The sequence below is a fragment of the Taeniopygia guttata genome, chromosome 4 (assembly GCF_048771995.1).
Source record: "Taeniopygia guttata chromosome 4, bTaeGut7.mat, whole genome shotgun sequence".
Lineage (NCBI taxonomy): Eukaryota > Metazoa > Chordata > Aves > Passeriformes > Estrildidae > Taeniopygia > Taeniopygia guttata.
In genome coordinates, this window is record NC_133028.1 from 12,197,338 (window position 1) to 12,217,325 (window position 19,988).

At 34.6% G+C, this 19,988-nt stretch overlaps 2 protein-coding genes across 3 annotated transcripts in view; both read left to right on the forward strand.

The window, feature by feature from the left end:
- Positions 1-19,988, forward strand: part of JAKMIP1 (janus kinase and microtubule interacting protein 1) — an 87,559-nt gene that overhangs the window by 36,219 nt on the left and 31,352 nt on the right. For both annotated transcript variants that reach the window (XM_030270717.4, XM_072927991.1), the window contains exons 9-14: positions 7,123-7,251; positions 8,461-8,589; positions 10,483-10,566; positions 14,212-14,274; positions 15,414-15,512; positions 18,494-18,595. In XM_030270717.4, coding sequence (XP_030126577.2) covers positions 7,123-7,251; positions 8,461-8,589; positions 10,483-10,566; positions 14,212-14,274; positions 15,414-15,512; positions 18,494-18,595 — 606 coding nt within the window. The remainder of the gene's footprint in view (positions 1-7,122; positions 7,252-8,460; positions 8,590-10,482; positions 10,567-14,211; positions 14,275-15,413; positions 15,513-18,493; positions 18,596-19,988) is intronic.
- On the forward strand, positions 1,166-7,236 carry LOC140683908 (uncharacterized). The gene is made up of 2 exons (XM_072927992.1): positions 1,166-3,027; positions 7,123-7,236. The coding sequence occupies exons 1-2, from the start codon at positions 2,922-2,924 to the stop codon at positions 7,152-7,154; spliced, it is 138 nt and encodes a 45-aa protein (XP_072784093.1). The 5' UTR covers positions 1,166-2,921; the 3' UTR covers positions 7,155-7,236.

Genomic DNA, 19,988 nt, shown 5'->3' on the forward strand with positions numbered 1-19,988 from the left:
CTATATAGTAGCTTAAGATGTATTCTGTCATAAATGGGTGCCTTGTGTCAAGGTGTTCTGCATAGCCTATTCCTGGTAACCTCCAGGTGGTGCTTTTTTATTGCTCTGCACTCTAATGCCTATATTCTGAAAAATTTATCCTTTGTGACTCTCTATTTTACTGGCAGTTTCTTCAAATTCTGTTTCTAATAACAATGTGTATTTTACATAGGAAAAAAGAAAAAAAAATCAGAAGTAACAATAGATCCTGCCAAATATATTTGCAGCAACTGTAAACCATTCTTTCTTGGTGTAGTGTACCTGACAATTTGTGTTTTGAGAGCAACTTCAAAAAAAGAATGCAAGAAAAAGTAAATATATATATGTATGCAACTTATGCTGTACTTTTAATAGTTTTCTCTAATTATGAACCTTTATCTGACTGTAAGTCAAATGTGTAAGATCATTTGCTAAATTGTAAAATTTATAATGAAACAAAACCAGTGAAGTCAATTTTTAGGTGTTGGTAACTGGTGATGAGAATTTCTGTAGGCTGAGAACTTCAATAAATATGCATTTATGTCTTGAAAATGCTCTGTTTTAGTAGAACTTCAGCTGATGAGGGTGCTGGACCTTTCCTATTTTGTCTTGTGCAACCTGATGCTTTTGTGGTCTCTTCTTTTCCTTACCAACCAAAGCAGGAGTTGGAGAGAAGCATGAGGATTGGAGAGAATGGGCATGATATCATTAAAATTTTTGTGGCAATGCTGTTTTCTGTTTGCTAAGAATGCTATAATATAGGGAATTCTGCAGAGTATACTGCAAGAATCGTATGCATGTGGGCAGCAGAGTTAGTAGGGGTGTGCTTCTTATTTAGGGTATAAAAGATACATCAGAAAGAACAAATTAATCAGTAACAGACATTTCTGCTACAAATTATTCCATCCCCTGTCCATTAGCTCTTCAATGGCTGTAGTGACCATTTGAAATTCTGTGTGATGCTATCCCAGAAAGGAAAAACGGGACTACAAAACAAAAACAAGTGAAAAAAGTTATGGAGAAGAGTGAATGGGATTTTATGTACTATAGTAGTTACACCATATATATATATATATATATATATATATATATATATATATATATATATATATATATACAGTAGTTAATATAGTTAACATGTAGCTGTATTTAAACTTTCTAAATGAGCTAATTCCTTAAGGAATTAAAGAAATAATCAGTAATGCTACTGTACCGTTACCTGCCAGTGGATAAACCTGTATACTATTTACATTTATATGCAGCGTTGACTCACAGTTTAACTGCAGTTTGTGTTAACTTCTAAAAATCCAGTCCTGGCACACAGGCTGATTGCCTTCCAGGCCACCTGTGTGATCCCATGAGGATCAAAATCCTCAAAGGAAGCTGTGTTTCCCCCAGTTTTCCAACAGTTTTTAATTTAAACAATCTATGTGGAATGGATGGCTTACTCAGATGAGTTGGGATTTTGCCATTTCATCATCTCTGTTTTTACAGCCCATATCAGCAATCCAGAAGAAATTTGTAGAATTTATTTAACAGAGAGTTGCAAATGTTGGTTAGATGTCAGTAATGGACATGAGATACAGACATCTCACTCTGGACAGAGTGGTAACATTAAGTGGTTGGAAGTAAATATCTAAATAGGACATATAAGTTTTGGCCTAAAATTGCCTGGTTTTCTCCACAGACTATAAAGGCAGTCTAAGATGAGTTGTTTTATATGTAGACATGCACAGCAGAAGTGTATTTCTGTCTATTATCTCTGCAAGATTTTTACCTCATACAGATTATATAATCTTTATAGAATAGTAATGAAATTATATGCTAACCTGTTCTTGGAAAAAGAAATTTCTGATCTAAGCCTTTGGCTCTGCTTTTCTAAGGTTTGTTAAATGTAAAATTAGGATTAACACAGTGAACTAACAAGTTTGGCTGGTGGAGTTGTATTTGTTTTGGGATGTGTCCCATTCCCTGTGACAAAGTGAAGGAGAAAATAACTCATTATCATAAGAATGAGGTTTCATAAAAGTGGTCAGATAAGCTCATTGTGGAAGGTATAGAATGATTTTTTTTTTTTTTTTTTGTTCTAATAACCAGGAATGTGGTGCCAGGGTGAAGATTTGCACTCATCTGTTGCAGATTTTCCTAAATGGGTGCTTTTAGACTCCAGCTTCCTTCATTCCTGAGATGGTCTGACTGCAGAGAGTCTGTGGTTGTTTTCTAATGAGTCTGTTGTTGTTTTCTAATGAGTATTTTCCTGACAGTTGTTTGTGTTATCTGGAACAGAATCCATGGAATGCCTTTCTCCATCTTTAAGACATCTTGTCTGCCAGTAGCCTTTACAGCCCTGAACATCAGTTCAGCTGAGGAGCTTCTAAAAATTCTATATTTACTGGTTTTGTAATTAGCTATCAGTGTTATTTTTGGAGCTCTGTAGGTGCACTAGGTTACTGTTGCTACTGTAGCTTTCACTGAGCACTCTTTAAATTCCCAAGGAGTCCATGGAACAATGCTGGCAACTGGTTCAGGTTCCCCCAGGAAAGGAGCAGCAAAGTGGGGTGGGCTTTAAAACCTCTGTGCTTGCAAGGTCTTCAGAGGAGTGATTAGTGACTCTGTATAGTCAGGTACCTGATTTTTTCCAAGGGGCTTTGTAAATTATTTTTCAAAAATTTTTGTTGTGAAATAATCAAGAAACTTCAGAAGCAGTATTTTTTTATATTTTATTTATTTTTGACATGTGGAATGGAGTTACATTCATTCCATGATGGATGGAGTCATGCATTTGAAATAAGACATATTACCCACCTTATTTGGTAACTGCAGGACTCTCTGGATTGTGCCTTTTTTGAAACTTTAATAAATGAACTGTATTTGCAGTAGTGGAAAGCCTGCACACTGGTGTGATGGAGTTCATATTTCTTGTTTTATATTTTTCTTTTTTTCTCTGCCTCTGTGCTTTGGTGTGCCTATATTTTTCTGGCTGCCAAGAAATGACATATAAGCATGAAGGTAAGAAGCTACTGATGAGCACATCTGATTGCATTACAAGGATCATTTTCTTATCATTTCATTATCTTGGATCATTTTCATCATGTTAGATTAAATCCCTTAAAATGAGGTATTTAAATGTAAAATGAAACTCTTTTAGCGATAGAGAAATCAGATTATATTGAAATTTGCATATAGTGTAGTTTATGTGTCACTGTTGATTTATAGTAGTCTAAACTTTGATGTTTACTGACCACCATCATTCAGTAGAAGGATTAATACTTGAGTTGTGAAGACCTAATGCATAATTTTACTTTAAAATTATATTAAAACATCGCTATAAATCCACATGAAAAATGCTTGCTATTAAATGCATGGCAGTAGTCAGTGGAAATTAGAATTAAAATCAGAATTTTTCTGCAATTTACATGACTATTTTCTCAGTTAAGAAGTTGTGATTTAGAAATAAGAAATGTGCAAACAAATATAAAGCAATTTCTAAGTTGCTAATTGAGAATGTTGCCATTTTTTAAAAAAGTTTGAATGAAAATTTATTAATCATAGTTTATATAGTTACAAAAAAACAGTGAGTATTGTACATTTCTGTATACTTTTCAGAAATTATTGTGGTTTCAGCGTTTCAGGCATGTGTGGAATCTCCCTTGGAGCTGATATATTTATTGATGCTTTATTATTAATTTCAGCATTTATCTACAACTTTATGACTCACATGTCTTTCTTTCGAGTATTTTTTTTATTTTTTTCTCTCTCTACAGCTGTTCCCTTGTGAATTAATTTGTTTTGGTTTTGCTGTGAGTCAGTTCTCATAGTTGGTTGTTTCAGATTCTAGATGATCAACAATAAAACTGGCTATTTTGTAATTATGTCATGAAGCAATTCATACATGTGCAGGTAATATACAATAATTAAATACCTTACCTCTATTTCCATGGAATGGATCTGCTCTACAAAATTATAAATATACAGCTTTTCTAAAAATGAAGGAGTCTTAAAAATAAATGGTTCACTTGTAACTCCAAATATCACAGGCAGTCTTTATAGCATTTAAAAGTTTCTGACTTTTAACTCTCCTTTAAGTGTTGGGGATTTTTAGTGTGATGGGAAATACTAAGGGTTTTTTTTTCAGAATTACCTCATAGCCAATAATCAAGTGGTTTATTTCTTGATATGTATATATTTTTCCACCACTTTTGCCAAAAGTGAAATGTTCAAATAATTTTTCACAATAATAACGTTGCTTTAAGTATTTTCCCCATCCTATACACCTTTTTGCAAAATCAAAATCACTGTTGTTTTGCTAACATATTTTCATTTCATGAAGTGGCATGGGTGAGTGTGTACATGCAGGGTTAAAGGAAGACATGTATTTGACCTGAGTTACCTAAAACTGACTGCACAGCAGAGATGTAGCAAAAAATCCCATACGTAGGTAGGTCTTATTGTCACTTCCAATTAAGCTGCTGCTGACCCTCGTGGTACTGTGATCTCTGTGCCATTTGATAATAAATTGGAGGTTTGTTCTCCATCTTTTAGAAGTCCCTTCTGCCAGCCTTTGCAAAGTCAAGACTTGACACTTACTTTGTTTACCTGCCACCATCTTCTTTACCTTCTTCATAAACAAGAAGGTACCATAAAATGTACCTTCTTTTTTATGAAACTGTATCTTCAGATCAGTTTGGAGTCAGGAAAGTGAGTTGAGCTGGCTACTCAGATTGTAAATTTGTCTTCCTTGCAACTTGAAGTAGCACCATTTCTTTAGCTCTATTTTCAACTTCCAATATTTATTTGTAGTGTCACTGTTACATGGTTGTAAGCTGCAGCCAGTATTCAGTGTGGGAGGAAAGTTGGATGGGCCATCTCCCATGGACTCATGACCCCTTGTGTTTCATGGTAAACCTTTGTACTTACAGAAGAGAAGTCTGAAATGCTTTTAATTCAAGTGAGAGTAAATACATTACCTTTCTGGACAAATCTTTGTATTTTTAGAATAGAGCTTAAACCTATTCCTTGTGCCCTTTGTGTTGTTAAGTAGGGCAGAAAGGTGAACTGGTGAATGCTGGAGGAAAGGATTAGATTATTCCAGGGAACTGTTTGTTTTAAGCATCTTGGAAATAGATCTGTCTGGTGGAAGATCACAGTGCTTCCTGGAGAAGTGAGGAAAGACTTATGTCTTTCCAGCACTGTGGCACTATAACTGTGATCTTATGAATTCACAAAGTAGTGGTCTAGTAGCTTGCAAAAGGAAAGTTGTTTCTCAAGGTTGTTTGTAAGCTCTTTGCCTTTTGTGCTGCATCATATTTATCTGCATGCATATGGATAAACAGGGTGTTAAGAAAAGATACGGCTTTTTGGGTTTCTGAGTGAAAGCTTTTAAGTACTGTTTGAAGGGGTCTTCTTTAGTGAAGCAGTTGAGTGATTCAGGACATGACCTTGGAGCTGTCTTTGGTGGTTTGAGTGGAATTAGCTGTACTATGAAACTATTAGGGACTTGTTCAGCTTATGAGTGATGAGGTTGTGACCTGGTGGACCGTGGTGACCAGGGCTGTAGACTGTAAATGGAGCATATGGTTTCCTGCATGCAAGCAGAATGTCACACCTACAGGCTCGATTTTTTGGTACCTGTTAAATCAAAACAGAATATTTTGACTGCTGATGAGAGCTGTGCTGAACCAAAAGAATATAGTGAGCATTAGGGCTCTGTGAGAAAGAGAAGACCATACTTATGTAGATATACTCAAAAGAAATCTCTAAGGTTAGGTAAGTCTGGAAAACTGCAAGGAAAAATAAATATTTGAAATCGTCATGAGACAGGTCATTATAGTTAAAACTTTTCAGTATCTTGAATTAAATTGATTGACCACAATTCTTTGCTGAAATGTAGGATTCATGATGCTTGGAGTTCATAACTGACATTGCTTGGAATTAATAATAACATGCTTGGAATTAATAACAACTTTTTTAATCCTTATGACTATTTTAATGAACAAGCTATTATCTTCTTATAGACGACCTCTGATACGTATTTGAAAAAAACCCAAACAGAAAATGTGACATCAGGATCTGTGCTTCAGTATCAAGCAGTGGCAAAACATGTAGAGATCTTTTTTCATCCTCTTACAGCCACCTCTCTCCACTACCCTCTCTATCTAGGCTGCTTCATAACCTGAATCCATTTTTCAGCAACACCTTTAAAAAATATTCTCAGTTTTCTTGCTTCTCTGAAATTGTGTTGGATTATTAGAATACTTGTGTAAGAAGTTATGCTTTCTATTGATTAATAACTGTTAAAAACCTTATTTTCTAGTTGAATAAACAAAAAAATTTTTAACAGTTTAATTTCCATGGCAGTTTGCTGCTTTCTGTGACTGTGTTTATACAAAAAAAATCAAAATTTTCACAACGGATAATGTACTTATTTCCACTAGCTACTAATTTTCTCTAATTATCTCTAAGCATGCATTTCATTGATAATGTTGTGTAAAATTTTTTAAATCTGCAGTGCAATGCTGCTTTTCCCTAGACACATCTTTTTGGTTAGGCATAGTATTGGAGCAAACTTAAAAAAAAAAAAAATAGAACTATGATATTGAAAAAAATAAATGGTAAGCATTAATTTATACTTTTAAGTAGAGCTTTCCAAACCAGGATTTTTTTTTTTTTTTTTTTTTGCAATTATTATGAGCAATTGAATTTGTTCCACCTCGGTCTCCAGAATACTTTTTTTCCTTTTGGTTGCAAATCTTATATGTTACATTGTTCTGTCTTACTTTCTTCTGAATAGATACTGGATTTCTCTACTGAAAAATCTTATAAGGACTTGTGTGACTTTGGTAATTAGGTTTTATACTTTTGCTAAAGCATTGTTCTTTAGGTATTTACTTCATCTCTGTTCTATGTCCAGTTCTGTTCTTGGAGATTCTTCCACAAATGATGTTGCAAAAGTAACTTATTTAATCAGAGGAGTTTGCACTGGAACCGTTCTTTCTTCCTAAATACTAAAATAAATAATCAGAGAAGACTCTTGGTTACTGCTTACTGGGTCACTGGGGCTTTTCATCTGTTTTGCTACTAGCTAAAAAAACTCTAATTTTTCAGAGGCATGTTGTGGAGACATTTTTTGGATTTGATGAAGAATCCCTTGATTCAGAAACTTCATCTGTAACTTCATACAACACAGACAAAACAGACAGGACACCTGCAACACCAGAAGAGGATTTGGAAGATGTAAGTGGTAACTGATTCATTCTTCTTTCTACTTCTTGAATAAATACAAACTTTCAGCTATTGTACCACATGAACTGTGAAAGATTTGGCAGAGAATTCCTTTGGGATTTTTTAAACTCTGGTAACATATACACTTTGCAATAAAATTCATAAGATAATATTCTGCCTGACAGATTTGGCAGATATTGGTGTGAGAAATAATTTTTTTCCTCAAACTCTTTCTTATTAGCCATTTGAAAATGAATAGGCGTATTGCTTTGCCAATAGTCAATACTTACTAGACAATAGTTTGCCTTTCAACCTCATAATTTATTTGACTGTTTTGATACAATCAGTATTTTCTTTCTTTGCTCACAATACTCAGAGAGTCCTTTGCAATGCATGAAGGCTTAAATGATCACAGGTAGCAAATACCCGGTGAGATGTTTTGTCTCAGCTCTGTGACACTCACTGCTGCTGGCCCACTTTGGAAGATGGTGTGCGTGAGCACAAAGCACGAATTAGATGCTCCTTTTCATCTTTCTTTCTTGTTCACTAACTTCTGTCTAATACTCCTTAGAAGAAGCTTCCTTTTTTCCCTAGGTTTAGAGTCTAATAATATTATAATCTCTTTTCCTTAGAACTCAAGTTCTTGGAGAAAAAATTAATTAAAGCTAAGGTCATTTCTTGTCCTCACCAGTATATGGAAGACCTTATAAGTGTTAAAGTTAGTGGCTCAAAATTCTAGGAAGATAAAGACTTTGAAAATACTTCATCTTAAAAGAATGAATTTAAGAAAATATCTTTGAAATCATTTTGAAATATAACTTCTGTGCTTTACCCTGGCATTGTAGAGAACAATTGTAAGGAGGAAAGGGTGGACTGCATGAGAAACAGAACAAATACCTTCTGAGACCCCTCTGGCTCCAGAATTGCTGAAGACAGTGTTGCACAAAACTGTTTCCTCTCATCTTCTCCCAGGCAGTTTTCCCATTTTTGTGCATTGCTGTCTTACATGGCAACTTACACTGTCCTTAAATTGTGTGGTAGACAGAGTTGCTCATCATCCTTCCTTCCTTTCCTTTCCACTTGTTTTGGGATTTTATACCTTTATTAAACTTTGAAACTTACTATGAGTTGTGTTGCTTGTTTGTGAGTCTGTCTTCTGTACTGACAAACCCATTATTAAATATATTTATACTAACCCACTTTTCCCCCCTTTTCATTAAGAGCACGCCTAAAGAAGAAGCTGAACTCAGGTTTTGCCAGCTAACGAGAGAGTATCAAGCTTTGCAAAGAGCATATGCATTGCTCCAGGAGCAAGTTGGTGGAACCCTGGATGCAGAGAGAGAAGCAAGGGTAATTTTTTAACTGAAATTATTTTAACTCTGAAAGAATAGAAAAAGCTGAAACAATTTGTAATAGCAGAAGGTATCTTTGCAGGTCAGTGAAATGCAAAGCCCAATGTTTTTGAGGATTAGAGGATGTCATAAGTAAGGTGATAATTTAGATTCATCTACTGCAATCAGAACAAAGATGTCATTATACTTTATTTTAGCATGTATAATATATTAAAGATTTCTATGCTATGAGAGCGATAACCCAGTTGAACCTGCAATTTGGATAGTGACATGATGGATTTTAAATGAATCACAGGGTAGGTTGTTACAGGGGCATAGGTACTTCCAACATATGAGTATATTAAAAATCTCCCAAATCTGAATCAAAAATCTGACCTAGCTCATGGTGCTGGCTCACTGGAAAGCAGTTTTGCACACCAGAAAGTGGGGGTTCCTCATACTTTCTTCCCTCTACAACTTCCCAAAACCCCAAAAATGGAGAAACATATTAAATATTGTGATTATTACATGTTACTGCCTTGCTACATGTGGCCACTTTACTGTGCCGCTGCAGTGTGTTGCTAAGAATGCAGAAGAAAAATTATTTTAATGTGTTTAAAAATTACTGGTGGGAAAGGACTGAACCAAGCTACAGTTCTTTTTTATTTTTTTTCCTGTGAAATATAGTTTTTGTAATAGTAAAATTACTGCACTATGGCTTTATTTTTTAGATTTCTTAGCATCTTACAAAAGCCTAGTCAGTTCTGACTCTCTTTTTAAGTAGGACACTTAGCCAAGGAAAGCTATAAAGACTTTGAAGATCACTTCTGAAGATAGAATTAGGATGGGGGGCAGAACTCCATCTACTGTTAAAAGAGGATTTCAGGGGCAGTCATCTATTTGCCAATTATGAGAGGCCATTATATATTTTCTCATCTATTTGCTAATTATGAGAGGCCATTATATATTTTCTCATCTATTTGCTAATTATGAAAGGCCATTATATATTTTCTTTGCCTTCATGGGGTTTTTTAAATTTTATTTTGCAGGCATTTACAGACTGTACTTTTTGTAGACTTGTAAATTGTTGCTGTTTCTTTTTAATGGTATTTTGGTTGTTTTGGTACACCCCTGCAAATCCATCTCTCAAGAGAGTCAGAAAGTAGCTTTTGGCATAGTTTATTTTGGTGGGATGAACATTTCCTATTACTTTTAGATGAGGCTTAAGCAAAGATCCAAGGATGCAAAGATGCAGAAAAAAAAATCCCTGTAGGAATATTTAAACTGCTTGGGTGAAAAAATACCTGAAGTAGGGTGGAAAAATACTTGTGGAAGGTCAAGGAGCTTCAGTGGCAGAGGGTCTCCAGAAACATGTATTTTATATCCTTTTTTGTTTGGTACCTTGTATGATCCAGTGCCTTTTAGGGCATCACTGGTCTTAGGGGATAATACCCACTGTAGAGTAGTGGTGAGTGTAATGATTGTGTAAATGAGGAGAACTCACCAGCATATGCTGTTTATGGGACATGTGAATTGTTTTGGGTCAATGTATTTCATTTACCTAAAGGCCTTTTTCAGTACTTAATGCAATTCTCTTTTTCCCCTGTCCCTTTTTCCCCAATTGCCCTATGTTACTAAAGCTTCTAAATGGCTTCTTAGAGCTTTCAGTTTCCAAATTTATTTTTTTCTTCCCCTGGTAAGAACTTTCTCACTGAATATGGGATGTTAACATCTTTTAAGACTAGGAAGGAAAAATCCTGTTGAACTGGTGGCTTCAAATATCGTATAACATAAACACAAAAGTAACTATTTTAATGAACAACATTAAAAGCTGATAGGACAGCCCATAAAATAGTCGAAAATATATTTACTTTTGATTTCTCCTTCCCCCCTCCCCCCTTCCCACCCCTAGACTCGTGAACAGCTGCAAGCTGATCTTCTCAGGTGTCAGGCAAAAATTGAGGACCTGGAGAAAGCTCTAATGGAGAAGGGACAGGTAAAAGGCTCTCTTAATGTGCTCCACCACATCATGTTCTCCGTTGCATGCAGTGGTGCCCTTGCCATCTTCGCTGCTTACTGGTGTGTTCGTGTCAATGATGCAGCTTAATTGCCACTGCAGCATTACATCACTTAAATAAAGTAAAGGATCTTGCAGTCTAAGAAAATGTCATTGCACATTCATTTTCTAACACATAATACACTAAAGGATAGTATCAAAATAACCATGGGTACATGCACATTCTGTTCCTGTCATCATTTGGTGAAGTAAATAAATGTCATTTCTCCTCTTTTCCATTTTGTTAGTATTTGTTATAAATTCAAATAAAATGAATATTCTATATTTCTACTGGAGAATATTTTTGGTGTGTACCAAAGAAAAATTTCTAAAAACCCCAATTTCTAGACACACTAGAGATATGAACACTGAGCCTCTCAGGTGAATGGAAGCCACTTGTGGTGTTACTCTCCTGGCTTTAATGCCTCAGAGAGCCCAGTTGCTTTCAGATTCCCAAACCATCACACAAAGTAAAATCAGGCCTTGTGCTTCAGTATCTATAATATATGTAAATAATCACCAAAGATGTGTCTACTGGTGCATATTTAATATTGTCTAGGGCCCTCAGGAAGTTTGATTAAGAGTTATGAGCATGCATTTGGAAGTTGTTAATTTGTGTGACTGCTAGAACACACAGTAGAATTGGGGAGATGTTATTTTACACTTTATTGTTTGAAATAAGAATTTAAGTTTGCAGGTAGTTTATAGCAATAAGATAGAGCTAGCTATAGATATACATTTCAAAGACTGATGATCCTCTAGAAGTTGACACAACTTACATATAATGCCAAATGAATGATAACACTATTTTTATGGTTTATTCTTTGTAATTAAAAATTTCTATAAGATTCTGTATCAATGCAAAGGTTTGGGGACCATATTCAAATTAAGGACAAAAATCATTTATGATAGCTTCCACACAAATTGCAATTTGCTTAGTGAATTTCATGTAAATACAATATCACTAAAAATTTAAAATATATTATCAACCTAAAAATGATGGCCCACTGAATTTCTGGAAGAATAAATGAAACCAAAGACATGCCAAACATCTACTGCTGCTGTTTTGGTTTGTTAATAAGAAGGATGTTATGGGCAAATTGCTGTGTAGTAGAAAACATTAACAAGATAGTTGACTGTACAGTGTATAATGTAAGTACTGTGTATGCAAATAAGATAAATTAATTTGGATACCCATGTAAGGAATTACTTCTGTGATTTTTCTGCAAGAGCATTATGTCAAAAACCTATATCTGGAAATTAGAATTTAATTAGTTATCACTTTGAGATTCAGGACCACATTTACAACTTTGTATCTCTTAGTAATGCTGAGAGGGTGAGCAGGGGTGTGACAAGGGGCACTTTGATGTTGTTTCTGGGGGCTGCTTTGTACACTGAGCATTAGCTTTCCCCAGAGGGGATCACAATGTCTTCCGGGGAGCTCTAGCAACATCTTGGTTCTCCTGAGCTGTTAGTATTTACAGTCAACAAAATAAATTGTTGTATGATAAACTGAATTCTTTGTGCACTATGTGATTTTTTTAAAGAATTATTTTATTACTACTTTGCCATTTAAATGTCATGGTAGTGATGATGATTTAGTAATAATTGTGGAATGTTCATTCTGGGAGCCAGCCCCTAAAGTGTGTTTGTAAAGGAAATAATGAAATAATGAATCAAAAGTACATTATCCCTGAAAATTTCCTGAAGTCAACTTCATAGCATGAGATTAGAAGCTTATTGTTAAAAAATTATGTGAAGCTTTGTTTATAACAATTTATGTGTAATTTCAAAGTAACTGTCAATGTTTTTTGTTAATCTCTCTTCTGGCTGGACCTGTCAGTATTCCCCCAGAAGGAACACAAAATTAATAATCCATTTCTGCATGGTACATTGAGGTGCATGCATAGGAAATTTTATTTTAAGTGAAGAAATTCTTAAAACATATTAATGTCAAATAATAAATCTAGAAGTATTGGAGTATGCAATGTGCCAGGTGGATGAATGTTCAACTGTCTCAGTCATCTCCTGTGTAAATTCAATTCTGCTGGAGTTCAGGTTTTCTCAGAAAGTGTAGTTGGACTCCATCAAGAAATATGTAGAAATTTATTTTCAATAGAGCAGACTGCTTTGTTTTTTTTTACTTGTGTGAATTGGAGTAGTTGAAGCTGCAGTCTAATATAGCTGGTAAACCTTACCATGTGGGTACATTTACCATATCCATGCTTTGGGATATCCACCCTAAGTCTGTGCATGCAATTCTTCATTCCTTGACCTTAGAAAAATGCTAAAATAAATACTAAACTAGAGACCAGATTTTATTTTCAACATTTCTTTCATTGCCTCAAAAATTCTTGACAAGTGTAATGCCTTTCAGTACTCACTTTAGTATGTTATTCTTATAACATCACAACCATGAAGAGCCTGTTTATTACATGAAATGCATGTTTGTGTATGAGTGGAAAAAGGGAGAGAGAACAGTACAACATGAAATTGTAGTAGACAGTAAGTAGAAAAACTAAAATGTTTTAAAAATGTTAACTGGACTCAATTTAATATCATAATATTTTAGATTGAAATTTTAAAGAAATTTGATGGGCTGGGATATCCAGATTTTATTGATTCCTTATGCAACATCAGTGTGCAAATATATTCCTGAAAAATAATTTTTCGTCCTTAATGCTTTAGTAAAGACATTTAGATTTTAAATAAATCATCCATTGAACCTAGAAGATAATTTGATCTAGAGTTAGTATGGCATATGGAGTGTTGGATATTGTTTTAATAAACTTTTTAGAGCAGCATGAGCAAGATTATGTAAATAGATTTCTCTGTAGGAAAAACAAGAGCAAATTTGGCTGTTATAATCCATAAAATCTGAATGTCCAGCTATGGCTGGCCATGAGTTTTTGTAGCTTGGCTCTTTAAAGGGATATTTGATGAGGCCTTTTGAAACCATGGGAAAACCTAAAAGGAAAGATGTGTTTTGGAACAAATGATTAATTGGAAATACAGTTTCCAAATGGAATATACAATGTCTTGAATCACTTCCCTTCCTACATAGCCTTGAATTTCTTGTCACAAACACAGTGTATTAGGCAGATTCTCAGATTTTTAGCAGAGGGTAATTAACTTTATATTGCTAAAGCTTCTTTTTGGTCGTTTGGGGTAATAAAAGTATTTTCATCCCTTTCTCCCTTTGGATTTGTATTGCACTACTTAAAATTGAATGATTTTGCAAGCCAGTTTCCAAACCTTTGCAACAGCAAAAAAAGCAAAAGTTTTGAGTTAGCTGAGTAAATAAATGTTTTTAAAATTACATAAAGCACATAACCCACAATTGCTACATGTAAAGATTTCAAAGCACATGCTAGCTGAAACTTACTAGGAAACAAAAGACTGCTACGGGAAAGAATTTTTATTTCCACTGTAGTATAATATGCTGCACACCCTTGAAACATTTATGATGGCTTTATTTTTCAATGTGTGACCATTGTATACTTTAATGCAAAATGATATCTAAAATCTAATTATTGTAGTCATTCATTTGTCTTCTTTAACAAAACATATGTATTTTTCTCACAGGATTCAAAATGGGTAGAAGAAAAGCAGCTGTTAATTAGGACAAATCAGGAGTTGCTAGAGAAGGTATGTGGGAATATTTTCACCATTGCTGCCCTTTATCATAAAAGAAATTGAATGCATTAAGTACTATAAAACCAGCATGAAATTGCTTTATTTCTCACCAGAAACAGAAATTTAAATAAAAGTCTCTGATTAAACTATCAGCATGCTTTTACAGTCTCCAGGAATCAAAGCTGCTTTTTATTGTGGAATTACATGGATAGCACCAGTACAACCCAAGCTGACTGAGGTTTCTATTGTCCAACAAAATACACACTTACACAGAGATTATTACTGTCCTGACCACTAACAAAACTGCCTGTTCCCTTCAACATTTTTATAGCTTTTCCACACCTTAAGTAATACTGATTGATTTAAGGTTCATTATATTAACTGTCTGAGATACTCAGAGCTGAGCATCTGCATTGTTCTTAGTTGACAGTAGTGGGAAAGTTGGCTAGTCAGCTCAGGAAGACAAAGAACCGATTTTGTTAATTAGTAGCTTAATATTAATACAATACAAACAAGATAACCAAATAAAATATCATGATTAGAAGTAGCTACAGGCAGGTTTAATTTACTTGGACACTTACATGGGCACTATAGATGTTAAAGTACATTATGCCAGATGTTACACTTCTGTTTAGTTTTGTACAAAGAAAAGGATCACCCAGTTGAACTAGACAGTAGAATTAGTTGGCATAATGAATAGCCAGTCATTGTTAGTACCCCAAGGCAAAATTCTGTTAAATTAAAAAACAGTCATTAAAACCACACCAGTGTTGTCTTTCATATATTGTAAAAAATTAGATGTCTAATTAGGCAGAGACAATGTGAACAGTCTACCCAAATGTTAATGTAATTCAGTTTCATTTGCTGGATTTTAAAAGAAAACTTCTACTGCTTAACTTATTTAGATACAATATTCATATCACTTTTATACTACTTCCAGATTATTACTCTAAGAGAACATTGACCATTTTCTGCTGACAGTTCTCAGAAATACTTTCTGATGTGTTGTTCCTTTTTATCTCTATGACACAGCCTGATGTGTAATGAAAAATGGAAATAATTAACAGTTTTGTCTGAACCCCTGGTTACTACTGTAAGCAGTATCTTTTCTAGTGCTTCCAGGGTGTTACCATGTTGTGTTTGTCTCGCAGATTTACAGAATGGAACAAGAAGAGCATCAGCTGAAGAATGAGATGCAAGATGCAAAAGACCAGAATGAGCTGTTAGAATTCAGAGTGCTAGAGCTTGAAGTAAGAGATTCTCTCTGTTGCAAACTCTCAAATGGAGCAGAAATTATGTTTGAACCCAAGCTGAAATTCCTGTAAAGATTACTGATGTCTGGTGCATGTGTAAGGGAAGTCACTTAGGTATCTATTTTTTAAATGTTGTATTTTTGGATAATGAAATTGATGACACTGCCTTAATATGTTTTGAAGAGAATGCTCACTAATGTTTATAAAGATGTAATATAGCTAATATAAATTGCATATAGTTTGGTTTTCACTTAATAAAATATTTTGTTTTGCAATATTTTGCCTTTTTTATTTGTTTCATTTCCATAACTGCTCCTTTCCTGCATGTAAAATCACTTGGTATGTATTCTACAGCCTTGGCTGGCATTGATTAAATTAACACACCTTCTCACATCTTGCATGCAGTGATCTGACTAAAGATCTGACACGTCCATCACATCAATGTATAGTTGCTTTAAATTATATGGATTTAATATTGACAACATTCATATTAAGTAAATTTATCTTAAAAAGAAGACATTTTGATAGCAGCTTCCAAAGAATTCCTCTTACCTTAAATCCATTTTTGTATGGTTTAAAGTGGTCATGGACTGGAAATAATTGGCTTCAGTCAATGAAAAAACCCTCAAACCTCTGGCAATGCCAAAAGAAAAGTGATAAAGCAGAAATAAAACTGCTGTATGTTAAACTAATATGTTGCCTATATAAAAAAAAAATCCATATTTATATAAATGAAATAAGCAAAATTATTTGTTATTAGCACTGAACATGTAGCCTGTGATTACAACTGAAAGCAATGGTTCTGATCCCCTCACAAGCTGGGCTCATGTTGAATTTAGGAACACTAAAGTGTCTGTGTGTGATGCACAGTTGTCACATGGTTGTATTGCCTGATGACACATTGTTTAGTTTCAAAGATCACCAGCATTCTTAACACTGCTTAGAATAAACTCTCTGAGAAACCTGTCATTGTCACTCCTCCATTTTTATCACCCAGCACGTTTCACCAAAAATCTCAGCATGTGTAACTTCTCTGATAAAGATGAAAATGTCGTGTCTTCCTTTTACGTGGACGTTCTTTTTGTCTGACATTTCTTAATCTTTTTTTCATCCTTTATCCACCATATGTTTTGATGTCGTAGCCCATTATGTTCAAAATTATGATTTTAGGTTATTAGAATTTCAGTAGATGTTCAGAAAAATAGATATGCTTTCTAATACATATACTTTATGAAAAGACTGTAAAGAAAAATTGAGAACAATTTAGGATTTGAATTGGCTGTTGCACTAGAAATTGCTTCCTAAAGTGTGGCTATTCTTAGAAGTAAAACTGTCCAAAAAAGATTTCTTAAGGAATGAACAAATATTCTTCAATATATCGTTCATTAATGTATTTTTCACATGGAAGAATCACACCAAAAACAGCTCAGTATGTCATGTACGGTTTTGTCATGTGCCAAAGCTTGGAAAAATTCTTTCACAGAATAACAATGGAAGTATTTTTGTGTGACTGCAAGAAAAGATTTTCTTCCTTAGTAGACAAGCATGTAGACACCAATGTGACTGATAATACAATGCTTTAGCAAACCTCTCGGTTCTTCTGGTAGTCAGGACAGTATTTTTTAGCACAGTTATTTCAGATGAAAATTAGGCCAAGTATAAAACACGATCATTTATTTATCAATTAAAGCAAGAAAGTTTAGATGAGATGAATGCAATAGCAACTGAATATTTAACAATATCCAAAATCATAACTGAATTTAGATAAGAATTAAAGTTCTGGTTTAGGTTTACTACAGCTAAGGCATTATTTAAGCCTGTTTCAGATTAGACTGTTGATGTAAATACTATTTTTAAAAAACCTCAGAGGGGGAAAATTACATTGACTACAGAGATTTTTCTCTTTACACTGTAGTTTCAAATTAGGTTTAACCTAATTAACGAACAAGATTTACCATGCTTTGTAACTTGTTTAAGTGAATGGATGCAGCCTGCCTGCCATATCAATTAAAGCACCTCATTTGTGATTTAGGAAATGGAGTAATACATGGATGGTCATAGGAACTAAAATATTTGTAGTAGTGGTCTCTCTGAGAAAATAAAGCTCAGGTTGCCAAAACATCCTCTTGTAATATGGAGATGAAATCTGGTGTTTCTTGCTCATGTTCTCATGGCCAGAGAGAATTCAGAGTACAACCCAATGCCTTGGTTGCACAGAGCCTTCAGTCCAGTCATTTTTCACAGGCACATTAAAATTTATTTTAGGTAAAATTTGCTTGTTTATTATCTTATTTCTGCCTTCTGAAGAAATAATTGGTTGGTATTTTTGAGAAATTCATGGAAGTCATGTACAGTTCAGTTATAGATATACTATAGCTTTAGATTAAAGGGAATTTGTAATTTTTTGTTTTGTCACAAAGAACATCATAACTGTAGAAGAGTGCTGCCTTTCAACATATTCTGACATCTCAGCTTGTGGAGTGAATGGGGATTTTAAATGCTCTAATAGGAAGGCAGACTGTAGAATAAACAGGGACCAGACACACAGGTTTAATTTTAGTGAGAAAATATTCAATAATACTATTTCATGAGGGAGTTTAAATTTTTTTTCTGCAGATTTTTCTTTCTATTTTTTTTCATTGTTCTGTGAAAGAAAACAATAGTTAAATAAGGTTATAATCAACATAAAAACCTGCAGAGTATTTGAGGCTCCGGTCAATTAGGGCCAGTGTTGCAAGGGTTCTGCAGTTGGGGAGTGTCAGGTAGCTTTTCAGAAACTGTGCATGGAATCAGCTGGCAACTAACACTATGTTTGTATTTAGCCAAAATTCTTTAAATATGGTAAAAGTAAGAGGAAATAGAATAGATTTAGAATGAGAGTAGGAATCTGCCTTTTTAATGTACAAGTATGTTTTGTAAAGGTAGGGAATAAGTGTTAATGTATAATCATAAATGTTTTTAAACAAATCTTTCCTCAGGAGAGAGAGCGAAGGTCACCAGCATTTAATCTTCATATAACCACCTTCCCTGAAAACAATGGAAGTGCACTTCAACTGTTCTGCCATCAGGAGGGAATAAAGGTATATGCAGAGCACTGGAAACAGTTGAATGGCTAGGAACCTTTCTTGAATGACCAGTCTAATATCCAGACAAATGGTTTGACACCAGGGAAGAAAATGGGAAAAAAAAAATGTTATTTTTAACTGGGGAAAGGGTTTCATAAGAATATGATCTGGTCATGTCAGGAGATCCTCAGGGAAACTGAAGGCTGGTCAGTTGAGATAATTTACATATAGTCTAGGGAAGAATCTTGATGTTAATGTGATTCCTTGTCAGGCTTGCCACAGTATGTGGTTCATGATATTAAATGTCTTCATCTGAGTTCAGAAATATGACATTCAGTCCTTACTTTACACCCAATTTAGTGAAGGCTTTTATTTATTGAATGAATATGCTTAAGTTATTTGCCAAGGCCAGGGCCTTGAAGCATGAGGCACTTGACCCAGAACTCATTCAGACAGGTGGAACTGTTTTAGAACAAGAACAAGATAAACATCAGGTTCTCCCTTGATTACCTTCTGGTATAAGGAAGCAAGAATTACTCTTTTGACTCCTGTTCCCCCATGAACAGGCTATTTGTTCAACTTGATTTGCATGCTGGTACACTTAAGATTGAATTCAGACTTGTGTTGTCAGTAATGTTACACAATAGGGCTGGGTAACTTTTCTACAAGTAACTAAAGCACAGTCTCAGTGCCACTCACTAGTGATTTACGGTTGAATTTTTAGTTGTGTTTACAAATCCTGTCATTGGAGGCTTGTTGCTATTCTGCTGTTCAGTGCTTTAATGAGCACAGTATGATCTCTAGAGGAAATAAGCAGAAATTGTCCCTGCATATTTTGAGGCAGTTGAGTAGTCTGACAGAAAAGAGTTAAAATCTGCTTCTTACCTGCAGATTTGGTTGGCTTCTCACCTCCCAAAGCACACCAAGAGTCACCAGTTAGCATATCACCTACAAATAGAGCTGGACCCACTTTTAGCTCACCTGTTGTTCTAATCTGCATGTTGGCTATAGCAGGCACAGTGTACCGAAATCCGTAATTCCCTTTTTTCCATTGTCGTATGTCATCTGTGCTTTAATAGGTGGATTCTTTCCAATCTGCCTTTCAGTTTGCTTACCTGGAAGATGGAGCAGTCACCTAAAATGGGCAGACTGAAATAGTTGACCTTTTATCTGTTTTCAGTGCTTTTCAAAATTACTAGCCATCAGTAGCAATGTAGATTCCAGAACGATGCAAAATCTGATTTGGTTTCTGATTCTTCCTTTATGCATCATATGGAAAAAAATTATTAGAATTGTTATTTCAGGCTCAATAGATGCAAGTAAATTCCATTCTTCACTAGTGTAACTCATTGGCTAAAGAAGTTTCTGTTCAGCATTGTCAATGCTGATCGTAATCAACAGTTTTGTT

Bases quoted from the DNA above. Each gene is read 5' to 3' on its own strand.
- LOC140683908 (XM_072927992.1), top strand. From the start codon at position 2,922: ATGGAGTTCATATTTCTTGTTTTATATTTTTCTTTTTTTCTCTGCCTC. The intron at 3,028-7,122 runs GTAAGAAGCTAC...CTAATTTTTCAG, and splicing joins AATGACATATAAGCATGAAG to AGGCATGTTGTGGAGACATT.